Raw genomic sequence first — 20,072 nt, forward strand, 5'->3', positions numbered from 1 at the left:
GCCTCAGGACTCTACTCCTCCCTTAGACAACAGGGAAGAAATTTCTGAACTTTCTTTTAAAAGGTGTTCTAGCAAACTAGGAAGTTTCACTATAGTTAACATAATCCTTCCAGTAACTTCCAAGAAACAGAATCAAATGAACTATGCAAAATAAGACTACAGTAAAATTTTTAAAAGTACATAATATTTCCAACTGTTCTAGATCCTTCATTCACTGCAGTTTTCTTCTCCTCAGAAATTTAACCTTAATAACAAAATACATTTGTGGGTCACCATAATATATGAGAATAAAATGGCTAAAGAGTCGGTTTGTCCCTGTGCTCGATACAAAGCTAGAATGAGGGTCATGGAGCAATGACAACTGGTGGCTTACTGAAGAAAAATCTATAATCTTCAAAATAAGTCCTATTGGAAAAAAATTTGTCAAACTGTACGTTCACTGTCCAGATATGCACTCTTTTAGACAAAACTAATAATGCCATCAATTCCCTGCTTCAACAGCATAGTAGAATTCTATAAGCCGCATCCTAAAGTTCCACTGAGTCCTCCTGAATCAAATACAAATGTGCTATAGGCAGCATTTATTGGGACATAAAACAATGCATATTTTAGACAAGGAATATGATTTTCCCCCTTAACTGACGATAATCAATAAATACAAACCTAATTTTCATATTTCATTTATTTATTTATTTATTTTTTCTGGTAGACAGTACATTTGGGAATTATACTGCACCAGGCATAAGAAGTAAGATTTCTATCACAGGGACATTTTGTATTCAGAAGCCAATATAAATATTTCTAGTCAGACATTTCCATGGCTACAGATATTTGGTTGCTTGATTTATATGCATAGAAAGAAACAGTTGTCGTAACTGTAAAAAGCAGTACTTAACAAGTACTTTTAAATGATTGGAACAGTTTTCCTTTAATATTATAATACTGCTTATTGGTTTGAAAACTAGGTCACCCTACATGATGTTTTGATTTTTCCCAAAGGCATCATGAGTACTCTGTTTATTCTTTCATTCCTGCGTTTTTAGCCTTCTAGTTGAGTTAGGGACTATTTAATCAGAAATCATTTTAGCACTGTAATAAAAAAAGCTCTGTTAAGGGTAGATTATATACCATCATGATTTTCAGACTTCTTTTTATAAAAAAGGTATCTGGAGGCTCTGAACAGGCACATGCATACTCAGGGTGAAGGGAGCAAAACACAGAGGAGTCCTGCTAAAGCACAAAACTTCCTTCGGGTCCCCAGTGCCTTCAAATAAATACAAATATTTAAAAAAAAAAAATCTCACACTGTGATTTAAAAAAAAAAAAATCAGCCTCTTGGATCTCCTGGAGAGCCCACTTCCAGGAACTTCTCCCAGTGCTGGAGGTCAGTCATCTGTCTTCCGGGCCAGCCTGCAGAAGGTCCAGTTGTGCTCCACTGTGTTCTCGTTGGCCCGCTCACTCATGTGATGCACTCGGGTGTTTCGGATTGTGAAACCTTGTTTTGTAATGTATTCCATCAGGTGGACTCGGAGGGAAACTTCCTGGTGATAATCACAGGGTCCAAAAGTAAAGGAAACCTGGCAATCTCTGGTGTCCATCATGTGCTTATTCCACTTTGTAAAATAGTTTGATATGCCTTCTAGTAAGGAATGGACCTTGGTGGTGATGGTTAATTGGGTTATGATGACAGCTACTGGATTGGAGTACTTAGAAAGCTTCCGAGTACTAGATAGCTCCACAACTTCTTCAAAAGTATCCATAGGATACAAAGGCTTGGGGTCATTGAGACACTGAATCAAGGGCTCAATCTGATAAAAATCTGCTTCTTTCCGAAGCAGATCAAATTCCTTAAAATCCAGGGGTAAGGTCAACTCTGAAGTTCTCAAGAAGTTGAGGACATATCGGAAAAGAGGTCCATCTCGATCAATGAAGTAATTGCCTTGAGGGTCTCGAGCTGTGGGGAAGTCCCCCCCAAACATAGCTCCAAGCATGGAATCCGGGTAACGCGTCAATGTGGTGAGAGACGTTGTGTACAAGTGTCCACCTACATTTAACGTGACTGGGTCAGTCATCTGAAATTTTTTAAAAAATGATCAGTCATCTGAAACTTTTTTAAATCCTAACTTTGACAAATTAAGAAAATCAGTGGTAACAAGCAAAGCAAAAGATTCAGGCTACAACACATCTAGCAATCCACTGATGCAAAATATAGCTTTACTTTCAGTGAGAAACCCACCCGGATGAAGGGATCTAACATTTGCTTTCAAAAGAGAAAAGGGATACGTCCAATTCTTCAAAGCCTTACACTAAAAAAGGAGGACATGGCTTCCAAAGCCACTTTATTTCAGGCCCAGTATCTAGAGAGAAGGTTTCAGGTCAGAGTATATTATGGGACGAGAAAGGCCAAACTAAAATATACTCATTTAAGTTTTTTTCAGATTTAAAAAAAAAAAAAAAAAACTTTCACTTTTCTTAACTCAATTTAACATAAAATAGAATAAAAAATGATTTGATAACATAAAACATCTACTTTCAATATTTCTTTTGTCTTTTCCCCCTCAAAAAGAGGGGGAAAAACCATGAAATTTATTTTAAAAATAAAAATTTGTGTAGAACTAATCTTCCTAACTTTTTCATGGAAATAACAGTATCAAATACTAAGTTAAAATACACAGTTTGGTCAACACAATCTCATATACCCAATGGATAATAGCAGCTTTCAAATTTCATAATCTGATAGTATATTCACTTTTGTAATATTAATGTTGCAATCTGGCCTTTAATTTTCAAAAGCAAGCTTCTCTAAATAATACATACCGTTGGTTTTTAAAATCATATTTAAGAAATAAAATAAGACAGATAAAAACAGGTACTATACAAATAAAATATTTCTTACCAAAGGAAAAGAAAAATAGGAAGACACATGCACATGCGAAAAAAAGTGCTAGTGGGAGAAGTGGCACCTTCTCAACCGTACACCTCCCCAACCACAAGAAAATGTCCTCTCTACCCATTACCTACTAGACATTTAACAGTCACTACTCTATGATGGAAGAGTTTTAAGGGCAACATATTTTAAAGACCAAAAAAATAAATGATTATAAAAAGTTACATAGAGAGCCCATGTTGAGCTTGCTTACCTAAAAACACCAAACAAAGTTAAAACACCCAAAAAATACATCTAAACTAATTGGGGGGGGGGGGGTTGCACCATTGATAATTTTCATTCTTATGAGATGTATTATACCTAAGAATACATAAGAGGCAGGGAAAGACACACAAAAATAATTTGCCAGCCTTCAAAATGCATCTGCAAAAGCCTCTCACCATATAGCCCCAGTCTCCATTATCCATCTGCTCCAGTGCTGCGTCTCGGGGAGCCCAGGTTCCAGGGAAACTTGGGGAAGAGAAAAAGACATGTGACAGTGCATGTAACTATGAAAACAGAATAGAAAAGCTTTCTCACCCAACAGAGCAGGTCAAACACCAGAAAACTACTCATCTTGGCTCAACTAAAACCTGCTACAAGGCAAAGATCTGGGGAGGAAAGGATTCCTCTAAGGCCTTCTATGGGTCCCCAAGAGACTGGCAAATCTTTACAGAGAAAGAGTTATCCTATACTTAGAGAAGAAGGTAGAGCCTAGTGAGTAAACCAGTCATTCAAACTCTACCTACCTTCTCTGAGAATTCAATTTTTAGAATTCCTACAGGAGAACACTACGATTACCTCTACAACCTTATCCTGGTACAAGCCTGTGATGATCCTTATCAAAAAGGTTAAGAGAAAGAGAGAAAGGGAAAACTTTTTCATCAGCATTTCAGCTATATAAACTAAACACCTTAGCAAAAGCATTAAAAACCATAAACCTCCAAGACACCAGTATCTCTTTCCAGGAGAAATATGTCAGAATGGCAGCTCTTTTGTAAAATAGAAAAACTAATTATACTTTTAATAACGATACATTTCATTTTGTACAATAATCAAAACAAATAGAAAACAGTTAAATGCCAAACCGTTAAAGCACAACGGGGGGCAAAAAGAACCTTAGAAATCAGTCAGCTGGCACCTATGGAGAGCCAGTCTGAAGACACTGATACACACCTAGATACTAATGATGCCAGTTTGAATTTACTTTTATCTAGAATTCAAAAGCACTTTAACAGTTTCCCAGCTACTGAATTGCTTTAGTCAGTTCTCCCTCACACACATCATTCCCCAAATCACCCGGCAAAGCAAACTCCAGAGCAAATTTCAAAAGCTTTGGCAAGAGACAGTAAGAAACATGGAGTTATCGGTATTTATCCAGGAAAAGCACTGTTTTGTTTGTTTGTTTGTTGTTAACGTGGTCTTTGCACAGATTCACTTTCCCCACTTTTAGAGGAATCTGGCACACTAATTCCCAGAACAGGCCCTGGCTACAGAAGATCACAAAGGCTCTTTCTCAAAAGGTCACTCAGGCATGTAGAGAACATTTGCATAGCACAGCAGGGGCTGAAATCAGAGCCTGAAGCATCTATTTCTCTACCTTGCAAATTCTTCAAAGCAAACAAGCTAAAATGTGGACCAGACAACGTGGGTTCAGTTTTTATTCTCCACACTCAGCAGTTGGATATAGATAGGTCTCCACATGGTACAGGGTGAGAAATGGAACAAATGTCAAATTCAGGGCTGTTGTGACAACCTTTCATTCCTCTGACTTGCTTCATAAACAGTATTTGAAGTAACAGAACCAAGAAACACGTTTTACCAATTTGTATTACGAGCACCTGATTGAGTTACTGATCCAACAGACAGATCAGTAGATCAGCAACTGAGCGATTTAAAAGGCCAGTCATCCAAAAGTTCTGGTAAGATGCCCATCTTTGGCATTTTCCCATCACCTGAAGTATTCGTTACTGACAGCCTCAAAAATAATTCAGTCAACCAACATTTACTGGAGAGTAGAGCGAGGAAAGGTATGGTCCTTGCCCTCGTGGAGCTTTCAATCCATGAAGAAAGGCAACATGCAGCAACTGAAGTACAGAATAAAATTCAAAAGTACTATATAAGGGCTTCCCTGGTGGTGCAGTGCTTAAGAATCCACCTGCCAATGCAGGGGACACGGGTTCGAGACCTGGTCGGGGAAGATCCCACATGCCGTGGAGCAGCTAGGCCCGTGAGCCACAACTACTGAGCCTGTGCTCTAGAGCCTGTGCTCCACAACAAGAGAAGCCACCGCAATGAGAAGCTCGCGCACCGCAACGAAGAGTAGCCCCTGCTTGCCTCAACTAGAGAAAGCGCACGTGCAGCAACGAAGACCCAACCCAGCCAAAAATGAAAACAAACAAACAAACAAAAAGTACTATATAATAGATGGCCTGGCAGAGACCTGAGCCAAGGAAGACGCAGAACCATTCCAAATGTGAAAATGGAGGACTTCCGGGAAGAGCTTACTCAGTGGAGCTCTGCAGGCATATTAGGACAACCTGAAAAGGGATTCTAGAATAAAGAAACAATTTAAGTAATGGGCGGGGGCGGGGGCGGGGGAGTGTCCCCCCAACATTCCCGATACAGTAGCAGAGCGTGAATAACTATCCCCCTTTTAGAGATGCAAAAGAGAGAACTGGCAGATTAAGAGACTTGCTCAAGTCCCCACAGCTAGAAAGTAACTAACAACTGAACAAGAGCTTGGGTGTCCTGACTCCTAGTCCAGATCTTTCCATAAAATCCCTCCTCGGATAGAAACTGAAAGAATAGAATCCAAGAAATGAGAAATCGAAAGGATTAACTTAAAACACCCCTACAGCCATCTATTAACCCTATCCACCTAGTAGGGATTTATTTACAAATTTAACAGTAACTCAAAGTGAGCAATCATAATGGGTTTGTAAAAATTCCCCTGAAGCAAAATAGCAAGAACCTACTCACTAGTGTAATTGAAGGCTGCTATCCTCTGTCTTTTCTTTTTTTTCTTTAACTTATTTATTTTATTTATTTTATTTTTGTCTGCATCGGGTCTTCATTGCTGTGTGTGGGCTTTCTCTCTAGTTGCGGTGAATGGGGGCTACTCTTCGTTGTGGTGCGCGGGCTTCTCATTGCAGTGGCTTCTCCTGTTGCGGAGCACGGGCTCCAGGCGCGCAGGCTCAGTAGTTGTGGCTTGCGGGCTCTAGAGCTCAGGCTCAGTAGTTGTGGTGCACGGGCTTAACTGTTCCGCAGCATGTGGGATCTTCCCAGACCACAGCTCGAACCCATGTCTCCTGCATTGGCAGGCAGAATCTTAACCACTGCGCCACCAGGGAAGCCCTGTCCTCTGTCTTAAGTGAAGTAAAGAACTCCACTCCATGAATATCCGAATGGTAAGAAATGGGAGACCAAAGACAAGTAAAAAAACAGACATCATCAAAGTTACAGCTGTTATGCAAGGACTGTCCACTATTAATCCTTTTTTTTTCTTTTTTACTGCTAAATCAAAACAAGATAACTTTTTGAGCAAACACACACACACAGAATTAGATGATGCCCCTGAACCTGTTCCACAGCAAAAGCCAAGGTTCTGTTCCAGTACAAAGATGTAATAAAACCTCAAACTTAATAATTCAGGAAAGCAATTATGGGAATCTATATAAGCCCATGTTTCTTAAAAAGTACCCAAAAGCCTCCCTTCATTTGTGTGTAAGATACATCAAAATAAAATGAAGTTACTATTAGTCACTTCCAATAACAACTACTAAACTATCCCCCCAAATCAAAACGTTCACTAAAGAGATCTAAGGGGAAAAAATAGTATTGATTAGTTTAAATTTTATCTCTGCACCTTACTTCTAAACATCCTCTGTGAAGATGCTCAGATACAGCAAGAAGTAAACCAAAAAAAAGCAAAGAGATTCCTGGTCAACCAATAGCTGGATAATCGACCTCTGAATTGATGACTATTAGGACCGTCTCAGAGACAATGCAGATGAATGAAATAAAACATAATGCAAAAGAATTTCCGGAATAGCTTCAATTTCTAAGTCATTTTCCAGAGCTGCTAACAATTAGAAAATGATTCATTTGCTTTTCATCTTCTCTCCCTTCTGGCACTCTCCAGTGGAGGGCTTAATGAGAAATGAAAGGACCACAAGACAGGCAGCTGAAGGAAGATCTTGAAATGGGCATCAAATGGGCCTGTTTTACTTGATGAAGACAAAGAAAAATCCAACATTTCAGAAAATTGTCCAGGAATGGAGATTATGAAGGTAACAATGAAAAAAATTTTCCTTTAAAGTGACTTTCCTTACTAACAATCATTTTAAACAACAGTGAATGCAGCCAAGCACAAACAATTGTAAAGTTCAAAGAAAGACATCTGACCCTGTAAAATCAGCTCACCTGAAAAGAGCTGACCTTTGGTGCAAATAAAATACATGTGGAAACAACCAGCTGACCGTTCCCAAAGAATGTAAAGCAGTACTGAAAATTATGACTAATGTACAAATTCTGACAGTGTAATGTTAGCAGATAATTACATTAAGGAAAACACACACACACACTCAAGAATTTATAAAAGTCTTAAAAGAAATCGCTAAGAATTTTCCACAGTAGCAAATGTGAAAAATGCACAATTCAACAAGTTAATGACTTAAAGAATAGCATAAGAACACCTGAAAGTCATTCTCCTCACCACTGCAGAACTCAATTACAGGCTTCATGGTTATGATGAACTAATTTAACACAAATATTCTGGGTTTATCATTTCTGCTACAGACTAAGAATTCTCCGGGCTAAAAGTCCTGCTCCTACATAATAACCTATACACTGCAATACACACCTCCAAACTTGAATAAATAATAAAAATGTATAACTACCGCCTTCCCAAAGTTTCCAGGTAGCCCTTTTAAAACGCCTTCCTACTGAAATCTTTGTGTCTGGCATTCAGAAAAGAAGACTCAATAAATTCCACCTATACATACCCTCAGAATTACCTTTGTGCTGAATTTCTCTGTTCTTGAAATGTGGGAGTTTGAAAGTGAAATACTTTTTATAGTAACTAGTTCAGCGACATCTAAAGGAGTCTTTTGGGTTAACATTCACATACAAGGTGGCATAGGTAGCCAGGCGCACAAGGGGAATGTGATTATGGTGTTAGGTTACCCCAACCATAACCACTGCAGAAATGGATTGTTTTGTCCAAAAACTAATCCTTTTGTGGTCTAGGAGAAAGGCGCTCTATGTTGAAAAGTGACTTTAATACTAAAGAGCTGTCACAAACAGTCACAAAACCATAAAATTCCTCTTACCCCCAGTTTCTGTAAAATAAAACGGAATAACAGCACCTTCCCAAAAGTAATTATACCACTTGGGCACAACACAAAGGCAACAACTGGCCTACAGGGTAACAGATCCAGACTAGAATTCTAAAGTCACAGGCAGGCCAGCGCAGAAGAAAGAGAACTGGTCACCAGTGAGGATGTGTATCCCAAGTCGGCTCCATTACTAATTATGAGACTCTGAGTAAATCACTCTTTATGCCCAGCTGCTTCTTGCAGAAAACAAAATGAGATCATGAATCAAAAAACATTGGTAGGACTTCCCTGGTGGCGCAGTGGTTAAGAATCCACCTGCCAGTGCAGGGGACACGGGTTCGAGAACTGGTCCGGGAAGATCCCACATGCCGCAGAGAACTAAGCCCGTGCGCCGCAACTACTGAGCCTGCGCTCTAGAGCCTGTAAGCCACAACTACTGAGCCCATGTGCCACAACTACTGAAGCCCGTGCGCCTAGAGCCCGTGCTCCGCAACAAGAGAAGCCACCGCAATGAGAAGCCCGCACACCACAAGGAAGAGTAGCCCCTAGGGCTTCCCTGGTGGTGCAGTGGTTGAGAGTCTGCCTGCCAATGCAGGGGACACGGGTTTGAGCCCTGGTCTGGGAAGATCCTACATGCCACAGAGCAACTGGGCCCGTGAGCCACAACTGCTGAGCCTGCGCGTCTGGAGCCTGTGCTCCGCAACAAGAGAGGCCGCGACAGTGAGAGGCCCGCGCACCGCGATGAAGAGTGGCCCCCGCTCGCCGCAACTGGAGAAAGCCCTCGCACAGAAACGAAGACCCAACACAGTCAAAAATAAATAAATAAATTAATTAAATAAATTAAAAAAAAAAAAAAAGAGTAGCCCCCGCTCGCCGCGACTAGAGAAAGCCTGCGCACAGCAGTGAAGACCCAACGCAGCCGAAATAAATAAATAAATATATTTTAAAAAAACACACACTGGTAAACTGACAAGTATCAAACAAATGTGAAAATACTAGTGGCAGTACCATAAATAAAATTTCTGTGGTAAATTGAGAAACTTGAGAGTGTGAACACAAGTAATTTAGAGCACGGGCATGGAGACAGGGCATACATGGAAGAGAAGGCCTCTTAATCTGCTTCCAGTCTCCCCGACACCATCCTCCTTTCCCCCGAGCTCCAGAAGGGAGAACTACAGGTAAAGGGAAGCATCTGGCTTCCACAGAGACCACCAGACATCTGAGCTCTTCATCACAGAAGCAACTTCCCTAAAGCATGACTCAGGATTATCTCCAAGGTAAAACCAATCCAAATAAATATGTGTATTCCATTTTAAACAGACTCCAAATATCAAAATCCAAGACACACTGAGGGATTCATAGAACCCTAGAATTCCTTTATGCAGTAATGCTTTAAAATATGATTTATGAAAATTCAAATCACACAAACCTTAGAAATGGCATCTATGGAGGTCCCTGACCACTCAATCCTTAATATCTACGGTGTTATACAAAATGAAGTATTAGTATGGCCTGATAGTTCTCAGCCAAAGGGCAAGTTCTCTCAACCTGCCAACCATGTAGGTAAAAAGGTTTTCCTTTTCCTAGCTACACATCTGTTCATTTGAAAACATCTCAATCTTGGGCTCAGTCTTGTGTTAAATGCTGGCCCCTCCCTTCTTTCCTATCTTGGGATCATTCATGTACCTAGGTATTTGTGACGGCAAGAAAATGAACATGCCAAGGGGAAAGAGTAAGGGACACTTAGGCTACCCCAAACATTCTTAGCCAAACCAGGTCACCTCGGGTCTCTTGACCACTCAAACCTCTTCTATCACAAAGCCCTAAAACTGGAATTATCAACTTGTCCTAGAACTGGTATACTTGCAGAAACATAACTTCAGCAGAATATCCAAACAGGATCTCTGTTTCATTTCTCGAGTCCCACCCCCCAGACACAGCCTCCACCACTGACAGCCCGGCAGGTGCTTCAGGGGCTCCCCCTTTCCACGGCCATTTATCACCTCTGACATCCAGCATTAAAAATGCCCTGACACACACAAATCTGAGCATAAAGAACTCAGCTAGAGTCAGTCTCTTTGGGGCGGAAAATCCCCTAAGGCGTAGGCTTTAAATTAAGGCAAACGGTGGCCAATAAGCACCACCCCAAACAATCATTTTCGAGCAAACCTCGAGGTGCTCCCGTCCGGGCCGGGCTTTGCTGTTGCCCGCAGGCGGAGTCCCCCGCCCCGATCCGGCCCCGGCGTGGGACGGGACACTCTCGGGGCCTGGAAGGGGGCACGCACCCGAGCCTGGAACCCGGGTCCGCCGAACCCGCACGTCCCCCCCCCCGGCCCGGGCGGGGCCCGGAACCTCCGCCCAAGACCGGCCCCCGGCCGCAGCCAGCCCGCCGCGGGCTTGTGCCAGCCCCGGAGCGCGCCGCCCGGGCTCCCCACGGTCCCTTCAGTGCGGCCCCGCCGCCGCCCGGATTCTCCTCAACCCCGCTCCCCGGGCCGCTCCGCGCGGGCTTCTGCTAGTGCCCGGCCCTCCCGAGCCGGGCCCCCACGCCGTGGGCCCGCCCCTACTACTCACTGCGCTGCGGCAGCGGTGGTGGCCGGGCCGGGAGACGCCGGCGGCCGGAGAACAAGAGCGCGTGGACGAGTGAGCCCGCGCCCGGCGGCGACAGTGGCGGCGGCGGCAGAAGGGACGACTGAGCCCCCGCCCGGAGTTGCGGCTCCTGCCGCCCGGCGCGGGCGGCGCCTTCCCAGCCGAGACGCGGCGCCACGAGCGCAGACGCCCCCTAACGGCGGCGTGGGATGGTGGCCAGAGGGCCAAGCGGCCAGAGCAACTCAATCAAGCGTAGCCTGGGCGCCTAGGTCAGACCGGCTCCGCAGCAGCCCCGAAGCCCCGCCCCGACGCCCCAATCGAGCCCCTGAGGCTCCGCCCAGAATCCGCCCGACGTCCCGCCTCCGCCTGCAGATTGGGATCAGCCCAGACCCCGGCAGTTTTCGCTAAGTTCTCAGGCCTAGGGTCCCCACAGTTGTTTCTCTTGTCATTTCACGAACTCTCATGGGGCCCCGAGAACTCCCATGTTCCAGGCCTGGAGAGTAAAGCGGTCACCAAGAGGGAGGGGCGTCCTAATGAGAGGAGAAAACAGAAAAGACCCAAGGAAACAGCCAGTAGCCAAAATAATGACGTTATGATTATAAATGTTGGGAGGTACATGAATCAGATGGAGAATAAGGGGAGGGGACCTCTGCTTCAGATACAGTGGCTATGGAAGATCTGGACTCCGGGACTGTGGCCAGAGCACCTCCCGGCCCTGTCCTCTGTGGGATAGGTAGTAAGGTCACCTCTCCAGCCTTGTCGGGGAGTAGTGAAAGGCAGCCAGGTGGGGAGAAGGGCAGAGTGACTTCAGCAGAGGAAACAACTAGTGCAAAGGCTCTGAGGCCTGAAGGAGCCGGCCCTAGATGAAGCTGGCGCCGCTACCGCCACGAAGGAAGCCAAGGCTGCAAAGAGTGGGGAATTACCTAAAGTCTCAGAGCTAATTGGTCTCCAAGCATAGACTGTTTCCAAATCCCATTCACTTCCTGCTAACCAGATCTCCAACCCTTTCCAGGTGGGACCAGGTATGTGATGTTGGTATTTGCCATTTCCCCTTCAGCAGGATAACCACTTGCCTTGGAAACTCACCTGTGCTTCATGGCTGCGATTGCGTGAGCTGCCGCTGGGGTTTAACTTTTATCTGCAGGATCATCACAGTCATATCTGATACTTGGTTTTTCTCTGAAAACTCAATACGTTAAATAAATGACATATGCTTCATCAACATAACTGAGTGCTACATTATCATACTCAAAAAGACTAGGTGAGGATACAGGGAAATGTGTGTGAAAATAAGCAGTGCACAAAATGGTATACATGGTATAATCCTAACTTTATTTTTAAAAATAACTATACACAGGCAAAAATTTTGAAGGAAATACACGAAATCACTGATCCTAGTTCTAGGCAGTATGATGGGAATATTAGTGACTTACTACTTCCAAATGTTCTTCTGAATTTTCTATATTTTCTAGAATGCACGGATGCTGAATTTATAATCAGAAAAATACGAGTTTTATTTTTTACGGAAGAAAGGTAATGCTGAAAGTACCCAACACAGATCTCCAGGATTTGGTGCCACTGAAAATCCAAAATTGCCCCTGGCTTACTGGTGTCCTTGGAGGAGTCATTTCTCCTCTCGGGGCTTCTATTTCCTCAACTAAAAACTGAGAGGAATTAATTTTGTCAGTGGTTTTCTCAGAACAATTCCTACACATCTCAAAGTTTTTAATACTATTGTAAATTATATTTTCAAATTTGTATTTTATAACCTATTGATGGTTATTGAAATGTAGTTCATATTATATAATAATCTTATATCCAGCAAACTCTTTTTTAGTTCTAATTTAGTTCTAGGAAGTTTACAGGCTTTCTTGAATTTTCTATGTAAGTAGTTATAGAGTCTGTAAGTAATAACATTTGGTATCTTCCTGTCCAGTCTTTATTTCCTTTTCCTCATTTTACTGCACTGACTAAAATCTCCAGCACAATGTTGAGTAACAATGATGATAGTGACATTTTTATCTTGTTCTTGACTGCTTCTAATATGGCACCCTTAAATATGGTGTTTGTTGTAGATTTTTGGTAGATACCCTTTATCAAAGTAAGGATGTACCATTCTGCTTTATTATGAATGGGTGTTGAATTTTATCAAATGTGAGATTTTCCCCCCTAATGTAATTAATTACAACCATGGATTTTACTATAACCCATCCATGCATTCCTTGATGATGTGCTTTTTTTTCCAAAATAGTGCTGGATTTCATTTGCTAATAATTTAGAGTTTTTGTGTCCATATCTATGAATGAGATATGCCTACTATTTTCCTGTCTTATTCTCTCTTTGTCTGATTTTGCTATCAAAGTTACATGAGCCTCATAAAATAAGTTAAGGGGGGACTTCCCTGGTGATCCAGTGGTTAAGAATCTGCCTTCCAATGCAGGGGACGTGGGGTTCAATCCCTGGTTGGGGAACTAAGATCCCACATGCCGCAGGGCAGCTAAGCCCATGCACCACAACTACTGAGCCCGAGCGCTCTTGAGCCCGCGTGCTGCAATGAAAGATCCGCATACCGCAACAAAGATCCTGCGTGCCACAACTAAGACCCGACGCAGCCAAATAAATAAATAAATAAATAATTTAAAAAAAAATAAATTAAGGAATCGGTGTCTACCCACTAGAGCAGCTTCTATAAGATTGGGGTTTTTCTGTGGTTTAGATTTTCTATAGGATTCTCCTGTAAACCATCTTGGTTTGGGGCTCGGGGGTAGAAAGTGTTTACCCTTATATACCGACCCACAGCTTTCAATCTGACCTTAGGGCCCACTTCTCCACCTGCATAGCTCTTGTGGGGCCACCAGAAAACTCCTTGTTGTTGAATCCGAAAGACACTCCTCAGATCTCCTCTCAGGCCTCCCTGCAGTGATGTCACTGACCACACTCTCCTAGGGACAACCTCTTCCCCGAGCCCTGTTCTAGTTTTCCTCCTTCCTCTTAGACTCATGGAGATGCTCCTCCTCTTGCTTTACCCACTCCTTATGCCCAGGTTTCTGGCCAAGGCCATACTCTCTTCTCCATCTACTCCTCCCTGTGGACTGGCTCAGCCACCTCTGTGGATTCCATTCTTGTCTCTAAGCCCAAAGATTCCCAAATCCATAACTCCAGACCTACAGATGCTGCATTTCCTAAAGCCCCTACTATGTGCCAGGCACTATGCTAAGTGCTTTTATCCTCTGGATCAGTCCTCTATTGCTGCATCATAAGTTGTCCCAAAATTTAGGGACTTAAAACAACAAACCTTTCTTCCTTTTTTGGCTGCACCACGCAGCTTGGGGGATCTTGGTTCCCTGACAAGGGATTGAACCCAGTCCCAGGCACTGGAAGTGCCAAGTCCTAACCACTGGACCGCCAGAGAATTCCCAACAAACGTTTCTTTTTTTTGTTTTTGTTTTTTTTTTTTTGGCTGCTTGCAGGCTTTCTCTAGTTGTGGCGAGCAGAGGCTACTCTTCGTTAAGATGCTCGGGCTTCTCATTGTGGTGGCTTCTCTTGTTGCGGAGCACGGGCTCTCGGCGCGTGGGCTTCAGTAGTTGTGGCACGTGGGCTCAGCAGTTGCGGTGCGCGGGCTCAGGGTGCAGGCTCAGTAGTTGTGGCACATGGGCTTAGTTGCTTTGCGGCATGTGGGATCTCCCCGAACCAGGGATTGAACCCATGTCCCCTGCATTGGCAGGAGGATTCTTTTTTTTTTTTTTTTTTTGGCAGGAGGATTCTTAACCACTGCACCACCAGGGAAGTCCCCCAACAAACGTTTCTTTTCCTTTTTTTTTTTTTATAAATTTATTTATGTATTTATTTATTTTTGGCTGCGTTGGGTCTTCGTTGCTGCGTGCGGGCTTTCTCTAGTTGCGGAGAACGGGGGCTACTCTTTGTTGCGGTGCTCGGGCTTCTCATTGTGGTGGCTTCTCTTGTTGCAGAGCATGGGCTCTAGGCGCACAGGCTTCAGTAGTTGTGGCACGCAGGTTCAGTAGTTGTGGCACACGGGCTTAGTTGCTCCATGGCATGTGGGATCTTCCCAGACCAGGGATCCAACCCATGTCCCCTGCATTGGCAGGCAGACTCTTAACCACTGAGCCACCAGGGAAGTCCACCAACAAACGTTTCTTATCTCAGTTTCTGAAGGTCAGGACTCTGGAAGCAGATTAGGTAGGTAGCGGATCTTGCAGTCTAGATGTCAGCTGGGGCTGCAGTCAGCTGAAGGCTTGGCTGGGGCAGGAACATTTGCTTCAAGCTCACTCATGTAGTTTTTCGCAGAATGCAGTAGGTCCTCTTCACATGAGCCTCTCCTGACAACCTGGCAGCTGGTGTCCCCCAGAGCAAGCAATCTAAGAGAGAAGCCACAATGTCTCTTATAACCCAGCCTTGAAAGTGACATACCCATAGTCTCCTGGTCTCACAGACCAACCCTATTGCAGTGTGGGAGGGTACCACACGTGGACCTGAATACCAGGAGGCAGGGTCATTAGGGGTGATCTTGGAGGCTTCCCACCACACCCCCACAACTGTGAAGATGACCCACATCATCCCATGAATACAGGTGAGAAAATGAAGGCAAGGAGAGGTGAAGTCGGTGATCAAGGCCACTCAGCCAAGTCTGAGAAGAGATCTGAACACAGCTCTGCTTGCCTCCCCTTGGGTTTCTCCTCGTTCACAGTCTGTCCTCCATGGTCCACCACCAGCTTCCTCACCTTCAACATGTGCAAACCTGAACCCTCTTGCCTCACCACCCCCAAGCCTCCCAAGTCCCCAGCTCAGCTCAGCAAGTGGTGCCACCATCCTCCCATCTGTCCAAACCAGAAGCTTTGAGTCATGCGTGCTACTCCCACCCCCTCACATCCCGGTGCCAGATCACCCAGCCCTGCCAAGTCTTCCTCCTCAGTGCAGCCTGGATCCATCTCTCCTTCCCTCTCTCTCCATCTCCACCACCATCGCGCCGGGCCAAGCCACCAAATCGTCCATCCTGGGCATCCGCAGTAGCCCCTCCTGGCCTCCCTCATTCTCTCAGCCGCCACACTACCCACCCGTCCTCTTCTCTCCACCGTGAGTCACCTTTAAGAACACAAAGCTGGTTGTGTCACCCTGCCTGCTTTAAACTCCTTCAATGGCTCCCACTGCCTTCAGGATCCGGCCCCTGCCCACTTGTCCAGCCCCCTCCTCTGCACCTCTTCTCTCTCTCAGGACCCCAGCCCCTCTGCCACATTTTGGCATCTGGGACCCGCTGCACATTTTTTCACTTCAGGGCCTCCATTATGCTGTTCCCTTAGCCTAAAACACGCTTCCCCCAGCCCGGGGCAAGCCTGTCTCCTCGTCCTTCAGCATGTTGTCATCTCCTCAGAGAGGCCCTTCCTGACCTTCCCTGACCTCCCAGCCAGGCTGATGTCCCCCAGCTATAACTTCCACAGTGCCTGTCCTTCCCTCCTCCCCTCACTGCTTCTCAGCTGAACCATGGGCTCCCTGTGTCTGTCTGGCTCACAACAGCACCCTAGATCTTCACAATGTGCCTGGCACCTAGCACATCCTCAACAAACAGGTGACAGTTCAGTGCCTTCTCTCTGCCCCCTCCCTTTCCCCTTGGACTCCATGCTGCAGCCACTGGGCAATGTTCAGTTCCTTAAGTGAAGCATGGTCACCACCAGGTCTTTGCACGTGCTGTTCCCTCCACAGGATGCCCTTTCCTCCTGTCCCTCTATTTACTCAGCTAACTCCTGTATATTCATCAGGAACTAGGATTGCCAGGTTTAGCAAATGAAAACACAGGATGCTCAGTTAAATCTGAATTTCAGATAAACAGCAAATAATTGTTTTAGTATAAGTCTGTCACAAATATTGCATTAAATACAAGCCATCCTGTATTTTATCTGGCAACTCTAGCACAAACCAGCACCAATTCCCCCCTCCTTTGGGAGATCTCCCTGGCCTCAACCCCTCCCCATCCCTGGGCTCCCAAACCACCCCCCTGCTCGCCCCCACTGAGCATAAACACTCACTCTGTTTATGATTGTCCATTACCAGCTGGAACGTGACCTTGTTGACAGAGAAGGCTGTGTCTCAGTCTTCACTCAGGGTGTCCTGCTTCACCTGGGACAACCCTGGCCATAACCCTGGGCAGTATGGTTTACTGAGTAGAGAAATGAAAGAGCACCAAAGAGAAAACAGTAAACAAGATAGGAAAAGGAGCCAGCAAATGAAACTCGGCCCCCAAAGCAGCATGAATCTCTTGGATGATTACCCACAGCGGGGAGCACCCCTTCCCACCCCACCTCACCTCTGTCACTTAGAGCCCCTCACGCTGCCCCCTGCCTCAGGGAGCCTTAGGATTGGTGGACCAGGAAGGCAAAAAAGAAAGTCTGTGTCCCTTCAGGGCGTTTTCCCCAACAGCCTCTTGAGCATTCAAATGGGGGGTCCTGCGGGGAGCAGGGTGGGAGTGTATGCCTCAGCCATAGATTGGAGAGAGGCTGTGACCATCCCCTGGGTAGGGAGGTGCCCCCAAAGGTTGGGGGATGCTGATCAACTGCTTGGAGAGCTATCGAAGTCCAAGCAGGTCACCTGGGGGCTAAACCTACACTCAGCCACCTGTGGTCATACAATTACCTCCCACCACCCCTCCCAAGATGGGGACAGATGGTCCCAAGGGACCCCAAGAGGAAAGGGACCTTAAAGCAGCTAATTGCATGGATTATCTGGACCCAAGACTTTGCTGAACTCCTCCCAACTACCCTCCTGGGGTATTCTGAATAGCCAAGTGGATGGCCAGTGGAGAAACCCACTCAACTCAGCCTTTCTTGGTGGTGGGTCCTGTCTCTTTTGTGTGTGTGTCTCTCCCTTTCTCCCCCTCAGTCGCCTTTGGTCATTGTGCCACTGGTTTCACCAGCTGAGGTTCTCCTGGGGCTGGTAAAAGGCTTTCCTTAGCCTTTTACCCACTGGCTGCTGACTGGGAAACACATTTCTAAACAGTCTCCCCGCTCCACCCCTGGGGACCAGCTCCAGTCCCTCTGCACACTTGCCCCAGCCTGTCGGCCAACCGCTGGCACAAGTGGCCCTTGCTGCTGGCGAGGTTTCCAATGCCTTCCCCGCTTCCAGCCATGGAGATGCTTTGGTAAGTTTGATAAGAGCATTTTTCCTCTTTGTAAGGTTTCTAATTACCTATTATTACAGATTTTCTCTTTAATCAGCTTCCAAAACTCTGCTGGGAGCTACAGAACCAGGGGAAGGAATCTGGTTCTCACCAGTGGTGAGAGAGAGGCCCTGTGGTCGTCCTTGGATGTCACCATCCTCTTCACCATTATGACTCTGTAATTAAAGGGATCAGAAGATCTGGCTTCTGCCTTTAGTCCCGTGTGTGTCTTAGTGTGCCGTATCTGCGAAGTTCACAGGCCTTGAGAGTCCATAAATGCCAAAAGGGAATAAAGCTGCCTGACCATAGCATGGCCAGCTGGCACACAGGAGGCAAGACAACTCCACATTCTGAGTTCTCATTCTCCCTGACAGCTCAGTGCTCTAAATGCTTGTCAATAACACATTTCAGGCCTTGGTTCCTCCTGCCTCATTCTTAATCCAAACCACTTCCTCCGCGTGGGTTTGCTAGTTTAGCAAGAGGCTTATTCACTTGAAAAGCACAGCTCCTGTCCCCTCTGTCCTGTCCCTCCCAGGCTGAGTCTCTTCTTCCTAATACATCCAAGTCCTCTCTTTCCACACGTCTTCCTGCCTGGATGCCCTCTCCCTCCCTCAACGCATTGAGGGAGCACCCGTGTACACCCCCCCCCCACCCAAATGCATCGCTTTTATAAGGAGTCCTGTGGGACTCTGCCTAAAATACAGCCGTATTACCTTTAGAAAGCCCCTATGTTTTACACAAGGTGCAAATAACAATATTTGTAAAGCTCCCATAGTACGGAATCTGTTAATATCCCAGGGGCTTCTGAAATAAAAGGTCTGATTAAAAGGCAGGAACACGGGGGCTTCCCTGGTGGCGCAGTGGTTGAGAATCTGCCTGCCAATGCAGGGGACGCGGGTTCGAGCCCTGGTCTGGGAAGATCCCACATGCTGCGGAGCAACTAGGCCCATGAGCCACAATTACTGAGCCTGCGCGTCTGGAGCCTGTGCTCCGCAACAAGAGAGGCCGCGATAATGAGAGGCCCGCGCACCGCGATGAAGAGTGGCCCCCACTTGCCGCAACTAGAGAAAGCCCTCGCACAGAAACGAAGACCCAACACAGCCATAAATAAATAAATAAATTAATTAATTAATTTAAAAAAAAAAAAAAAAGGCAGGAACACTATTTTAAACCTACTGAAATGTCCTCGGGTTTCATGATGATGGTGGAGGTTCAACACCTCAATGGCTAATAGTGGATCCATTGTTATCCTGGCAAAAAACAAGAGCATCGTGTAGAGAAGTAACTATAGTAACCATGTAAAGAGCCATGTTTTGGGATTCAGAATTCTACACGTTATCACTTATTTCCTGTTACTGACGTCAGGTCCCAGACAGAGCAAAGCACACTGGGTGGGACTCCAGCTGGCTCTCTGGCTCTGTCACTCACCAGCAATGCGGGCCTGGACCCCTCAGCCTCAGTTTCCTCTACTATAAAGTAGAATAAAACAACTCTGTGGCAGGGTTGTTGTGAAAATGAAGTGAGGCAATTAAAGTATGAAAAACTCTGATAATGCAGGGCCTGGCATAAAGTCGGCACACAATAAATTGGTAGCTCTTATTATAATAACTAATTGCTATACTGCTGATTTGAAGAGATAAATATAGAATTGAAACTCTGGCAGGCAGTGGGAGAACTGGGCTGAGAGAGGGGGTTACTTTTTGAGATTGATGATTTGATTGTTCCACCAAGGTCTCTTAAAACATCTATTTATTTTGGTTGCAAGTTGAATATTGTCCATGTTGATAATTGCAATGAATAATTAAGAAACAATTGCTTCCGCTGACATTCTTATAGCACTTGTGTGAGTAGCTAAATGTATCTTTTTATAACCCTTTCTGTATTAAGACACACAAAACCTGAACACCTAACATCATGAAACTAAATTGGCAGGGCAATGTGATTATACAAAATAATAAACAGGAAAGTAATAACTTTTTATTACTTGGAAAGAAATGGTGTCCCTACCTTGGCTGATTTTTTCTTCTTTTTAGTAAATTTTGTTACTGGGATATAA

General features: G+C 45.1%; 1 protein-coding gene across 4 annotated transcripts in view; it reads right to left on the reverse strand.

The window, feature by feature from the left end:
- Positions 1-740: 740 nt before the first annotated feature.
- The window catches only part of KCTD6 (potassium channel tetramerization domain containing 6), a 58,313-nt gene continuing 38,981 nt past the window's right edge, over positions 741-20,072 (reverse strand). The window contains exons 3-6 of one of the 4 annotated variants that reach the window (XM_068557548.1): positions 19,193-19,266; positions 11,938-12,037; positions 3,328-3,397; positions 741-2,072 (exon numbers count right to left, since the gene is read on the reverse strand). In XM_068557548.1, the coding sequence (XP_068413649.1) occupies positions 1,386-2,072; positions 3,328-3,397; positions 11,938-11,948 (768 nt within the window). In that variant the 5' untranslated portion in view covers positions 11,949-12,037; positions 19,193-19,266 and the 3' untranslated portion in view covers positions 741-1,385. Of the gene's footprint in view, positions 2,073-3,327; positions 3,398-5,908; positions 6,013-10,836; positions 11,004-11,937; positions 12,038-19,192; positions 19,267-20,072 lie in introns of those variants that run through there. The other 3 variants (XM_068557549.1, XM_068557551.1, XM_068557550.1) reach the window with 3 other exon arrangements.

The sequence above is a fragment of the Eschrichtius robustus genome, chromosome 12, assembly GCF_028021215.1.
Source record: "Eschrichtius robustus isolate mEscRob2 chromosome 12, mEscRob2.pri, whole genome shotgun sequence".
Lineage (NCBI taxonomy): Eukaryota > Metazoa > Chordata > Mammalia > Artiodactyla > Eschrichtiidae > Eschrichtius > Eschrichtius robustus.